General features: G+C 41.4%; 1 protein-coding gene across 4 annotated transcripts in view; it reads right to left on the bottom strand.

Moving 5' to 3' along the window:
- Positions 1-3,600: 3,600 nt before the first annotated feature.
- Positions 3,601-13,205, bottom strand: part of GPATCH2L (G-patch domain containing 2 like) — a 94,035-nt gene continuing 84,430 nt past the window's right edge. For 3 of the 4 annotated variants that reach the window (XM_033952345.1, XM_033952346.1, XM_033952347.1), the window contains exon 10: positions 3,605-4,996. In XM_033952345.1, the coding sequence (XP_033808236.1) occupies positions 4,851-4,996 (146 nt within the window). In that variant the 3' untranslated portion in view covers positions 3,605-4,850. Of the gene's footprint in view, positions 4,997-13,205 lie in introns of all 4 variants that reach the window. The other variant, XM_033952348.1, reaches the window with a different exon arrangement.

Consider the following 13,205-nt stretch of genomic DNA (forward strand, 5'->3'; position numbering starts at 1 on the left):
TGTCTATAGCTTTTAGGCCCATGGCTCTGGGACACGAGCAAGGACCCTATTGATGTTGATAGGACTGAGGGGACATAGAATAACACCTCTTTGGAAGAGAGAAGTATAAGGTCAGGTCAAAGGTGACTAAAGACTTTCCCTCACTGTAAGATCAGAAACTAATTATTTTCCCCCCCCCCCCCCACACTGACAGAGCTCCTATGAGAGTAGGGAGCAGCACAGATCATTCAGCATGCCGGCCTGCACTAAAAACCGCTTCCACAGTTTTATTCAAGAAATTTTTGAACTGATTGTTTTTATGATTTTTTCAATATTGCCTGTTTAACCGGGTTTGTTTCTGGTCATCTGCTTTATTGTAATCCACCTGGAACTCATAAGGGTTATGCGCAATACAAAAAGCTTTGTAATGTAATGTAAAGTGTTGAACAGTCATCCATTATAAGAGTCATCATTTCCTTAAGACTCTGTGGGCACAGAAGCCTTTGATGGCATATTTTTAAAAAATGATGTTGAAAGAACCATGTATTTTTCAGATATCTTCTTTTTGGCTAGCAGTGACCTGAGGGAACAACTGTGACTTACCTTCTACCTTGCACCAAAAGTTGTTCAAATATTAGGTCACAAAGAGCTGGAAACATTTCTCCCAAGAAGGCCCAGAGTACAGTAATCCTCCCCAGGACACTAAAAAGTGAGCTCTCCTTCTCTTTGCCTGAAGACCACATATAACTAGCACTGACTGCTATAAAAATTGATGGAGGGTTTTTTTTTTTCCAGTCCTGGAGATTTTAACACGCTACACACAGAGTCCATCTTACTGTTTACAGATTGTTAGACAGTGATTCTCTTACATTCTCATCTACACATAGGATTTTGACCATGAGCACATGACTATAACTTGAAAATGCTCAAAAGAAATAGAATGGTGGAGGAGTAGCGGGTTCAATTCCCACTTTGGCACTTTGAGAATCTGAGCAAATTACTTAACCCTCCACTACCCTGGATACAAAACTTTAATTGTGAGCCCAGTAGAGACAGAGAAAGCACCTGTATAGAATATGTAAACTGCTCAAATGCATTACCTTGACCATTTCCTAGACAAAATCTACGAGGAAGAGGTCTTCCAGAGGAGACTTTCTCCATTCCAAAGGTTCTAGGGGAGACCAGTTGATTTCTCGAAGTAATCTGCTGATCTATAAGGGGACACAATAGTGCTCAGATTCTGTGTTCAAGAAAACATTCTGCAGAGAAAATATGAGTTTGGACCTAGCTAAACTAAACTAAACCTTAGGTTTGTATACCGCATCCTCTCCACAATCGTAGAGCTCGGCACAGTTTACAAGAGTTGGGAGAGAAAGGAACTCCAATGAAGGGTTAAAGGATAGAGTATGAAGAATAATTAGAGGGCTGAGAATGCCAAAGATGGAGTATGAAGAATAATTATTTGCCTGTTTGAAATTAGAACACAATGTAGGCTAATGCCTCAGAGAAGTTTCCTACTCCACCTTACTCAAAATAAGCACTGGGGTAGCTGACATTGAAGCCAATGTGTTAATCTGTTCCAACGTTAATCTTATGGCTCCATGGCAAAGACTGAGACAACCACACCAGTGCATTGACTAAGAAAGGGAATGGGACTTGTATTCTGCCTTTCTGTGGTCACACATTCAAAGTGATTTACAGATAGATCTACAGGTAATTATTGGCAATGGAGGATTAAGTGACTTGCCCAAGGTCACAAGGAGCAGCCCTGGGATTTGAACCCACAACCTCTGGGTACAGAGGCAAAAGCTCTATCATTAGGTCATTCCTATACTTTTATTTTAAAAAAATATTAGCACATAACTGCATTGGGGCAAATAAGGAAATATGTAAACTCAGGATCTATAAATCAATTTAAACAAAGTACAGTGAAATTTAAAAATGAGAAAAAAGAATGGCGTCATCTTCCTGGGTCACTTGAGGTGAATGTGCATAGGATGAAGTTTGATAGGCTCAGAAGTAATGTAAGAAAATACTTCTTTACAGAAAGGGTGGTGGATGAATGGAATAGTCATGGAGATGAAGACTGTATCTGACAGGCATGGGGTATCTCTTAGGGAGAAGATAATGGATGGGGTGGGGAAGGGCCTTTATCTGCTGTTATGTTTCTAATAATACAGACCAGGACATTTCCTGCAGCAAAAAGGAGAATAGCATTGATGAAGTAATGATGGCCTTAATATCATCTGCTCCTGGCACTAGGCTCTGACTAAGGCCACCAACTGAATTCAAATTCACATGACATGGTTGATCCAGTCCTGGGTTTACCCCAGAGTATTTTGGGACTTGCAGTCTTGCAATTCTTAGGTCACAGGATATCTAAGGGAGAGGAAGATTGGGCAGGCTTGATGTCCTTTATTTTTTATATTTCTGTGTTTAAAAAGTTTGATCAGTGTTATCCAATATATTGAAACTGATGCAGGCAAAAAGTTAAAACTATCTAGGAAGATTAAGAGGAAGGGGGCGAGGCAGCTCCGAGGTGACCCTATATGAAGAAAGAAGTTACTTTAAGGCAAGTGACTGTGGATCATAACATGCTAAATGTCCAGATTCTAACTGTGACCAAATCCAGAATCCCAAGGAGTACATCTATTGCTTTCTCATGTCTACATGGCTTATGACCTTTTCCTCTAGAAACTTCTTAAATTCAGCTGTGCTAACTGCTTCCACCGCATTTTATTTTATTTTTCAAGAATTTCTTTACAGTCCTTCAATATAGTTTCCCTGTTTTGCAATGACTGAGTCCCAATGTCCAGGAAGCTTCATTATTCCATCCAAGACACCGTTTTGTTCAGTTGCCAAATGGCTCAGGTACCGGTAGAAGAAAGCTCTTCCAGAGATGCAAAACGATGTTCACACATAGGTTGTTTCAATTATGGAAAAAGGTCGAAGTCTGGTGGACTCATGTCTGGGCTGTAGGGAGCAGGAGGTTATACCTCTCAGCTGTATTCTCGTTTTTCAATGACGAGTGGAAAGCTCCATCTTCCCCACGACCAAAAAAATTTCAATGAGCTCAATAAAAAGTCAAACAAATGATGATTTTTGCTTATGAGCATGAAGGCACCATCATCACAAAGTTCCATGTTTGGGGACCATTAACAGACTTTTGTAAAGAGCAGCAAACATTTTCCCTTCATAAATGTTATTTCTTGATATACTTGATGTAAGTTGTAAAATGAATAAAAATTATAAACAATGAGAAGTGTCACAGCAGTATATTATTTGTGATTTTTTGCAAAAAATGCACAAAACCCGACCTCAATTGCTCTTGGCTGGGCCACTCATTCTTCACGACAACGTTCACCCGCATATAGGGAATGTCATCATTGAAAAACTGCACAAATACGGCTGGGTGGTATTACCTCATGCTCCCTACAGTCCAGACGCGAGACCACCGGACTTTGACCTTTTTCCAAAGTTGAAACAACCTTTGCATGGACATCGTTTTGCATCTCTGGAAGAGCTTTCTTCCGTCGGTACCGAGCCATTCAGCAACTGAACAAAAACGGTGTCTTGGATGGAATAATGAAGCTTCCCAGATGTTGGGACTCAAGTCATTGCAAAGCAGGGAGACTATATTTAAGGATTGTAAAGAAATACTTGAAAAAAAAAAATAAAACATGTAAAGTTGAAAATAGTGTGCATTATTTATGAAATGACCCTCGTATTTATTATATGTAGGTACTTTCTCATCCCTTATGGACTCACCATCTAGGTTTTGTACCACATTGCAAGGGAAATCAAATCCAGTTGCCTACTGTAGTACCCATTAGGCTACTCTTCCATATCTCTGAAAAAATACTCTCTGAAAGGGTAAATAATCTCTATTGGCCTGCAGAACTCCACTCATGATTTAATAGACCTTTATCATGTCTCTTCTGGGTCAGGTGCTTAGGTTCTTCTTCTGAATGTCTTTGAGACTGATAGTGGTTATCATCTCTTGGGTTTGGCACCTATGGATGAAAATAAATCAATTCTGCATGAATAATTTGCCCAACCTATGCTCTTACATAAGGTGTTCTGACAATCTTGCTTTCAGTCGTTGCTCCCAAAGACCATTACAGTACAAGTCAAAAATCCAGATTGCTCAAGGAGTGGGACAGATTTTCTGGATTCTTTCAAATTCATCATCTATTGGCGAGTCTCTCTTCTCAGCAGCTTAAAAAATACCATTTATATAATACTTCACTGCACTACACACTTTTGACTCTTGATGCAGTTTTTGCCACATCAATAACCACATGCAAAGTGATGAAGGCATTTTTTTGCCCATCACATCCCACCCGGACTAATAGCAGAGACTTGACACCTAAGACTGCAGCTGGAGGAGGAATTAAGCCTGGCTCCTGCTCTCCTCGCCAAACACACCACCCATCACCTGCCAGCAGGAAAATCAGAGAGGATGGAGAGGAAAGCCACACAATAAAAGACTCCTCTGCTCACTTCTAATCACTGAAGAGAAGCGACATGCCACCAGACTCCACTTTTTTCAAATGTCATGTTTTCACACAAGGCTGCTTAAAAGCTTTTCATTCTCTCTTCTTGTGCAGAAGGTCTCAACATTACAGACAGACATTCTGACTCCATTAAAAAATACAAAGCAAGCACAGAGTTAAAACAACAGTGGCAGACCAGGAAATTAACAAAAACTAATCTCCAGGCTGGCTCTTCTGAGTGGCACTGTTGCAAGTCTGGAAGACATGGTGGCTCATGATGTGCTACACAGAAAGTCATTTGGCATTTAACAGACATGTGGACAGGATAATACTGTGACTGCATGCTCATAGCATGCAATTATCCTGTGGAAGGACTTAAAAAAAGGAGCCAGGAGCCTGGCAACTGGTTTCTCCACTGCATGGGGGAACCCATCCATTCATCTGGCGGTTAGTACCCTCGGGGCATTGATCATTAGCAGGTTTGGGCTGGATCCTTTCATCTCTTTGAAGAAAGAAATCTCCTAGAAGAAAAAAGGAAGAGAATGTGTTAATATAGGAACATTTAAGAGTTGATAGCTCAGGGGACTGACATGGATTTAAAGAGCCTTTACCTCTATGACTGAAAGCTTGCAAAATAGGTAACAAGGATACAGAGCCTGTCACCTCTGAGACAAGAGAGCTCAGATATAGGACTGAAAAACTCAAAGGACGGGCACATGAATACTAAGGCCATCAGGGAATGGGCACAGAATGGACAGTCGATCACTTCTCAAAGAACTTGTCACCTCAAGGTATGGAGGATTTAGGACAGTATTTCTCAAACATTTTTAGCTCCACTATACTAAACGGAGCAAATGGGGTTTTTGCGGCACATTATAATTGAAATTATAAAATTGAAAAATCAACAAAAAATTAAATCTGCAAGTTATTTAAAGTTCTTTAAGCTAATTGTAACAATGGTGAAATCAAAGTGGATAGAATAGAATTACTAATCAATGCAAAGGGCTTGTTTTTGAGTGCAAATTAACTAAAAACACGGCTCGACAGTCAACAAGCAAACACACATTTCATCATCCACCATCTGCCGCCATTTTCCTTTTTCAATTTCATTTCTGTCAAAGCTGAAAATCCAAACAGTAGCAAAGCCTTGATTGCCTTGTTGCCAAAGTTAGGATAACTATTGCACAAAAAATAAAAATAAATTACTTGCTGTTAGTTTTCAAGGACCAATCACGTCAAAGAACGATGCTTGTCCAGGCGGTTGTATCCTTCTGTACACAGATGCTCATAACATTGACAGACTTTTGCGTACGCGACATACATGAAGGGGATTTTTCAAAACAAAGCAAAATTCTAGAATCTCTTTAGGGCGCACAGTTTGAGAGACACTGATTTAGGGGATGGGCACAGGGATACACAGCCTGTCACTTCTAGGACTGGAGTGTTTGGGGATGGACCCTGGAACATAGAGCCTGTCGCCTCTGGGACTGGACAGTGAGTGTATGCCCAGTACCAGTGATAAGCTAAATGTGCTCCCCAATGCAACCTGCCAATTTACTGTGTCTGTGTTCCATCAATTTCTTCTCAAAAATGGGGTTAGAGTAAGACAGAGTGGGGACAGAGTAAGCAGACGTAACAGATTAGTCCTTGCATGTTTAAGTAAGTAGCTAAATTCATCAGTCTGCCATTACATTCAGCTCCGATCAGAGCCATTTCTGCTGCAAGGACCACTGCCTGCCCCTCACACTGCTGATAGCAGATGGATGCCAGTGGGTGATTTAATGCCAGGAGCTGGCCCCTGATGTGGATTAATACAGAAGTGCAGAAGCAGGGCATTTCCCATCATTACTCATCTCCAGTGAAGAGTTATTGTTGGACATGGGCTGTGCTAGGTTAAAAAAAAAAAGTCCTGCTGAGTGATGGCCCCAGCTCGGGGCACGTCCTTCACCTTACAGGGGTACTGTTTCCTGAAGGGGAGAAGAAAGAGCAGAAGCAGCATTGGAAAATCCTGGATCTATACTGAAACCTCTAATTGTCACATAAGCCATTCAACTGGGGGAGATGAAATAGTAAATTAAAATTCTGCATGAAAATACTCTGATAAGGCAGAAATAGCACAAAAATGTGTTAGATATAAGAATCCCCAGATAAGAGCTGCCTAGGACTCCCTTACAAGCAGCTGGGACATGTGGGACTCCCTTGAAAGCATGTATCCTATGTCGGATTCCCTTGCAACCTGTTGCTAGCCACTAGGATGTCACTGTTGGTCTTTTCCCAAATCTTCTACTATATTCCTCCCTGATGGGCCTGAGAGACAAACAGAGAGGCATAAGGAGAGAGGGTCTTTGCAATGTTTCCCTGGCAAGAATCTCAAGGGAAGGGAAACAGAACGACCATTGATGGATGGAGGGACAGAACTCTAAAATTAAACACATTAAGTAATAGCTCAACCCAGAGGTTTTAACTATAAGAGAAAGGCTGACAGTAGTAAAAGGAGGAGGTTACATTTTAGTCAGACCCCCCCTCATCCCCTGAAAAAAACTGCAAGACCATTTTCAAAAGAGAATGCCACACAGGGTTTTCCTTTGTAAATGCTGTCATCTGTCAACCAGAGCTCCCATTTCAGCACATCTCTTTCCACCTGCTTTGAAGCACCTTTGAAACAAGTGCAAATATTTTCAACAAAAGTGTGCTTGGGTCTTTCAAAATGAAAGCGTCACAAGTACCCTTCATCCTGTAGCCTCCCTACCTGGTCTCCACTCTATTCACAGTGTAAGTGCTTTCACCCACTGGAAGCGTGATTTTGATATTCAAGTGTCTAGGGTGCAAAATCTCATCAGTGATTTATCAAATAGATGAGCAAGAACTGGAAAGGCCTCAGAGATGCAAAGTTATTTACCTGTAGCAGGTGTTCTTTGAAAACAGCAGGACAGGTATCCTTACATCAGGGTGACATCATCCTGGTGCAAATGTTACCCAGTGCTCTGTAGCTTTAAGAGGCCTTTGACAGCGGCCTTCCCGCCTGATGTGGGACCCTCCGTAACGTAAAATAGCTAGAAAACAATTCAACTCCTAGGGGAAATGGGAGGGTTCTAATGATACTTGTCATGCTGTCCTCGAAGAACACCTGCTTCAGGTAAGTATGGGCTTTCTCCAAGGACAGAACTATCCTTACATCTGGGGATCCCTAGCTGAAAACAACAACAGTCTCTCATAATGGTGAGACTTTCTTCAACCAATCAACCTCACAGAAATAGAAACTGGTTGCAGAGGTGCAGCCTGAAACGGAATAAAATGGGCCCTAGGAAGGTGGAGTTGGAATTCTAGACACCAAACAAATTCTGCAAGACTGTCTGACCAAACCGACTGTCACACCAAGTGTTTTGCTCAAGTGAATATGGGAACTGAAAATCACATTGCAGCTTTAAAGATCTCCTCAATGGAGGCTGACCTTAAGTGGCCTACCGACGCATGTCAGCCTAGAGTCAGCCCAGACTAGCATAAATAAAGGAGATGCAATCCGCTAGCCAACTGGATAAAGCATGCATACCAATGGCTGCCCATTCAAAGAAAGAAAAAGCTGGGTAGTCTGTCTATGGGCTTTAGTCTGTGCCACGTGAGGCTCGCTTGCAGTCTAATCTTGCAGTGCACTTTCACTGGGATGGGCAGTAGTTTGGAGAAGAATGTTGGCCGATTAAGATGGAGCTCTGACACCACCTTAGGATGCATGCAGAGAACCACCTTCTTATGATGGAATCTAGTATAAAGTGAATCAACTAGAAGGGCTGAAGTGACCACCACCAAAAACAAGACATTCCAGGTCAGCTGACAGCTCTCATCAGCTGTGGGAGGTTTCAGAGGGGGCTTCGTCAACATCAAACCTCATATGAAGAAGACAACTAGAGGCTATACTGAGATGGGCTTGTTCTTCATACGAGAATGAGAAATACTAATTGCAGAGTTGCTTTTTAAAACAGATTCAGAGAGGTGTAGGAGGTCTCTGCCTTCACTCCAGATGGCAAACCTTCCCCATTTAAATGAATAACACCTCTTAGTCTGTATGCCAGCAGACACCCTCAGGAATGTGTATGAGACAAATTCTATGCTCTCAGGGCCAGAGTCTGGAGAAGGGAACCTTTGTCCTGTGTGATAAGGGTCGGAAAACAGTTCAGTCTCCATGGAATCTCAGAGGACAACTCCAGAAATAGAGAGAACCAGACCTGCCTCAGTCAGTAAGGTGCAATTAAGATCATGGTTCCCTGTTCTTGCTCAAGTTTCAACAAAATCTTCCTTATTAAAGGAATGGGGGGATACAAATACAGCAGGACTCCCCCCCCCCCACACCAATACAGGCAGAATACATCTGATGCTAGTCTGTTGTGTGACCTAAGTCTGGAGCAGTACTGAGGGACTTTGTTGTTGATTTGAGAGATCCACCAAGAGAGTGCTCTATGCTCAGAAGATCTCTTGGGTTACACCCATACTGAGAGATCGCTCGTGTAGTTAGTATTTTATTTATTTCTATATTTCTAATCTGCACTATCCAAAGTTCTAGGTGGATTACAACAGACATACACAACATTAAATGAAACAACAGACAATGAACAGTTAGTGATAATTAAAAAAACACAGAACCAAGATGCTTTGACAGTGGGTACACTCATGCAGACCCCATGGGCACAAAGAAAAAGAATAGTCTTGAGCTTTTTCTTGGAAGATCCAAAGCTGGACAATGTACAGAGAGTTGAAGGCATAGCGTTCCAAAGTTTAGGTCCCATGACACTGAAGATGACGGACCAATCATATGGAGGGAACTACCAAGATGGTTAGATAGTGGGTACAGTCATGAAGACCCTATGGGCACGAAGGAAAAGAATAGTCAAGCTTTTTCTTGGAAGATCCAAAGCTGGACAATGTATGTTGAAGGCATGGTGTTCCAAAGTTTAGGTCCCATAACACTGAAGAGAGATCTTCCATAAGAGTTACATGACTCTGCTTAGTCTGTCTGCCAGAAAATAGTTCTTTCCTGCCTTGTATGTGGCTCTGAGCACCAAGCTGTACCTGAGAGCCCAATGCCACATCTAAACCACTTCCTGACACAAAGGGTAGGAGCCTGGACCCCCCTGTTTGTTTATGTAATACATTGCAACTTGATTGTCAGGTCAGTTTGTTTGATATAGTACAAATATAAACATAGTAAAATCTAAGTGGGGAGGGGGAAATACATACATAGCTACAAAAACAGAACACTACAAGACTAACAGAGATGAAGATGAACATGTAGGGAAAGGTGACAATATAAGCAGGGGGAAATGGGGACAGGATAATAAAAAGAGCCGGTTAGAGAATGAGGATTACAGGAGAGAGTCCTGGTTGAATGCCAAAGAAAAAATATATGCTTTTAAGAAACTCTTAAAGTCAAGAGAGAGGGTTCCATCCTGCAGCAGAAGGGGAGAGAGTTCCAAAGGGTTGGGAGCATAACAGAAAAATAAAAGCTTCTGTGAGTAGCCCCCCAAAACCCCTGTCAAATGGAGGGAATTGTCAAGAGAGGTTGCTGAGAAGAACGAAGGGCTCTAGTGGGAGAATAGCAAACCAGAAGATTAGCCAGAAAAGAGGGAAGGCCTAAAAATTGAATCTGAAGGACAAACATTGAATTTAAATGTTTGACAGCGGGATAAGGTGTTCTGACTTAAGAAGGGGGGTAAACACAAGCGAAGAATCCAACAAAACTGCAGGAACCTTATACAAGACGCCAAGTCTTTAATGAACAAACAAATATAATCATTGACGTAATCATAAAACAGTTTGTAGCCACAAAGGTTAGTGAACTCGGACCTGACACGGTCCATGTTTCGAAGAAACACTCCTTCCTCAGGGGTCCAAAAGTATATCATATATGAGAAAACCTTATGGATACCAACTGGAAATAACGACAAGTTAAATAGCTTGGCAAGCTGTGTGAGATCCTATGTAGTGCAGGAACAAAAACGAAAGTGAAGGGGGGTAAAATGATCAGGCAGAAGTGGTAAAGCTACACCTTCAAAGTATAAACTTTTTTGAAAATCTCCAAGCATATGCAAGCGGATGCAGGAGGATGCCACCAGGATAGGAATTTTGTAAAGGTCAGCAACCTCTTCCACCTTGTCCCCAAAAAGACTGTCTGCTAACCTCTCCTGAACTGCAGAGATTCATGGTCAAAGGCAGCCATGAGAGACTATGCACCCCTCCCCACACACACACACAAAGCAGAGAGCCTAGATGCAATATTAAAAGTATCAGATGCACCCTGGCCAAATATTTCCAACTGCCTCTTGACCAACTGTGGGAGATTGTCTGTAAAGTCCAGTGCTCTAAGGACCATAGACTTCAAATAAATGCTTGTGTAGAGCTGATAGTCCTGGATGTGGAAGATTAGCATCAAGGCCAGCTAAACTTTCCTCCCAAAAGAATCCAGGAAAAATAGGAGAGTTAGAGTATAGCACTGAATGATGAGATATAATAGGCATCTCAGAGACCTGATGCAAGGAGGACAATCAATGGAACACTATTATCTGGGTACAAATTATATCGCAAGGATAGAGTACATCAAATTGGAGGGGTGTGTGTGTGCGCTATATGTTAAAGAGGGAACTGAATCAAATCAAATAAACATTCTGTATAACACAGATAGCAGTGTGGAATCCTTATGGATAGAAATTCCATGTGTGAAGGGAAGGAATAGAAAAGTTGGGTTATACCACCGTTCCCCGGGACAAAATGAGCAGATAGATGAAGAATTGGGCAACAGTATACTAATGGGTGCTTTCAATTACTCAAACATTGCCTGGTTAAATGTTTCATCGGGGAATGCTAGGGAGGTAAAATTCCTAGATGTCATAAATGACTGCTTCTTGGAGCAACTGGTTCAGGAACCAACAAGAGGGGGAGCTATTTTAGATTTGGTCCTTAGTGGAATGCAAGACATAGTACAGGAGTTAACTGTGTTGGGTTCACTGTGAAACAGTGATCATAACGTGATCAAATTTGAGCTGATATTGGGAGTGACGTCGCAAAAGAAATCTACTGTAGAGGTGTTTAATTTTCGATAGGGCAACCATGATAAAATTAGGAAAATGGTTAAAATGAAGCTAAAAGGATCAGTTACAAAGGTTAGGACTGTAAACCAGGGGCGGATGTTATTTAAAAATAGAATCGTGAAAGCCCAGACCAGGTGTATTCCATGTATCTGCAAAGGTGGAAAGAAAAGTAAACGAGAGCTGGTGTGGTTAAAAGGTGAAGTGAAAGAGCCAAAAAAAATCATTTAAAGAATAAAAAAAAGGATCCGAATGAAGAACATAAGAAAAGGCACAGGCACTGGCAAGTTAGATGCAAAGCACTGATAAAGACAGCTAAGAAAGGATATGAATAGAAATAGAAACTTGCAAAAGAGGCAAAAACTCATAATTTTTTTAAGGTACATCAGAAGCAGAAAACCTGTGAGAAAATCCATGGGACCGTTGGATGATCAAGGAGCAAAAGGGGCGCTTAGGAAGGATAAGGCCATAGCGGAGAGTGAATGAATTCTTTGCTTCAGTCTTTATGGAAGAAGATGTAAGCGATCTACAAGAACATGAAATGGTTTTCAAGGGTGATGATGCGGAGGAACTGAAAGAAATCTCAGTGAATCTGGAAGATGTACTAAGCCAACTCGACAAGCTAAAAAGTGATAAGTCACCTGGACCGGATGGTATACATTCCAGGGTACTAAGAGCTCAAACATAAAATTGCTGACCTGCTGTTAGCGATCTGTAACCTGTTGCTAAAATCGTCTGTAGTACCTGAAGATTGGAGGGTGGTCAATGTTACACCAATTTTTTAAAAGGGTTCTAGAGGAGATCCAGGAAATTACAGACCGGTAAGCCTGACTTTAGTGCCAGGCAAATTAGTGGAAACAAATTATAAAAAATTTAAATGTGGAACACGTAGACAAACATTATTTAATGAGACAGAGTCAGCATGGGTTTAGCCGAGAAAGATCATACCTCAACAATTTGCTTGACTTCTTTGAAGGTGTGAATAAACATGTGGATAAAGATAAGTCAGTTGATGTAGTGTATCTAGATTTTCAGAAAGCTTCTGACAAAGTTCCTCATGAGAGGATCCTGAGAAAACTAGTCATGTGATAGGTGGCAAAGTTCCGTTGTGGATTAGGAATTGGTTATCAGATAGAAAACAGAGGTTAGGGTTAAATGGTCATTGTTCTCAATGGAGGAGAGTAAACAGTAGAGTGCTTTAGGGATCTGTACTGGGACTGGTGCTATTTAACTTATTTATAAATGATCTGGAAATTGGAATGACGAGTGAGGTGATTAAATTTGCAGATGACACTAAACTGTTGAAAGTTGTTAAAACGCATGCGGATTGTGAAAAATTGCAGGTAGACCTTAGGAAATTGGAAGCCTAGGCATCCAAGTGGCAGATGAAATTTAATGTGGACAAATGCAAAGTGATGCAAACTGGGAAGAATAACCCAAATTACAGTTACTACTTTGGGGGTTAGCACCCAAGAAAATGATCTGGGTATCATTGTAGACCAGGGGTAGGGAACTCCAGTCCTCGAGAGCCGTATTCCAGTCGAGTTTTCAGGATTTCCCCAATGAATATGCATAAGATCTATGTGTATGCACTGCTTTCAATGCATATTCATTGGGGAAATCCTGAAAACCCGACAAATACAGCTCTCGAGGACTG

Source organism: Geotrypetes seraphini, chromosome 7, assembly GCF_902459505.1.
Source record: "Geotrypetes seraphini chromosome 7, aGeoSer1.1, whole genome shotgun sequence".
NCBI classification, from domain to species: domain Eukaryota; kingdom Metazoa; phylum Chordata; class Amphibia; order Gymnophiona; family Dermophiidae; genus Geotrypetes; species Geotrypetes seraphini.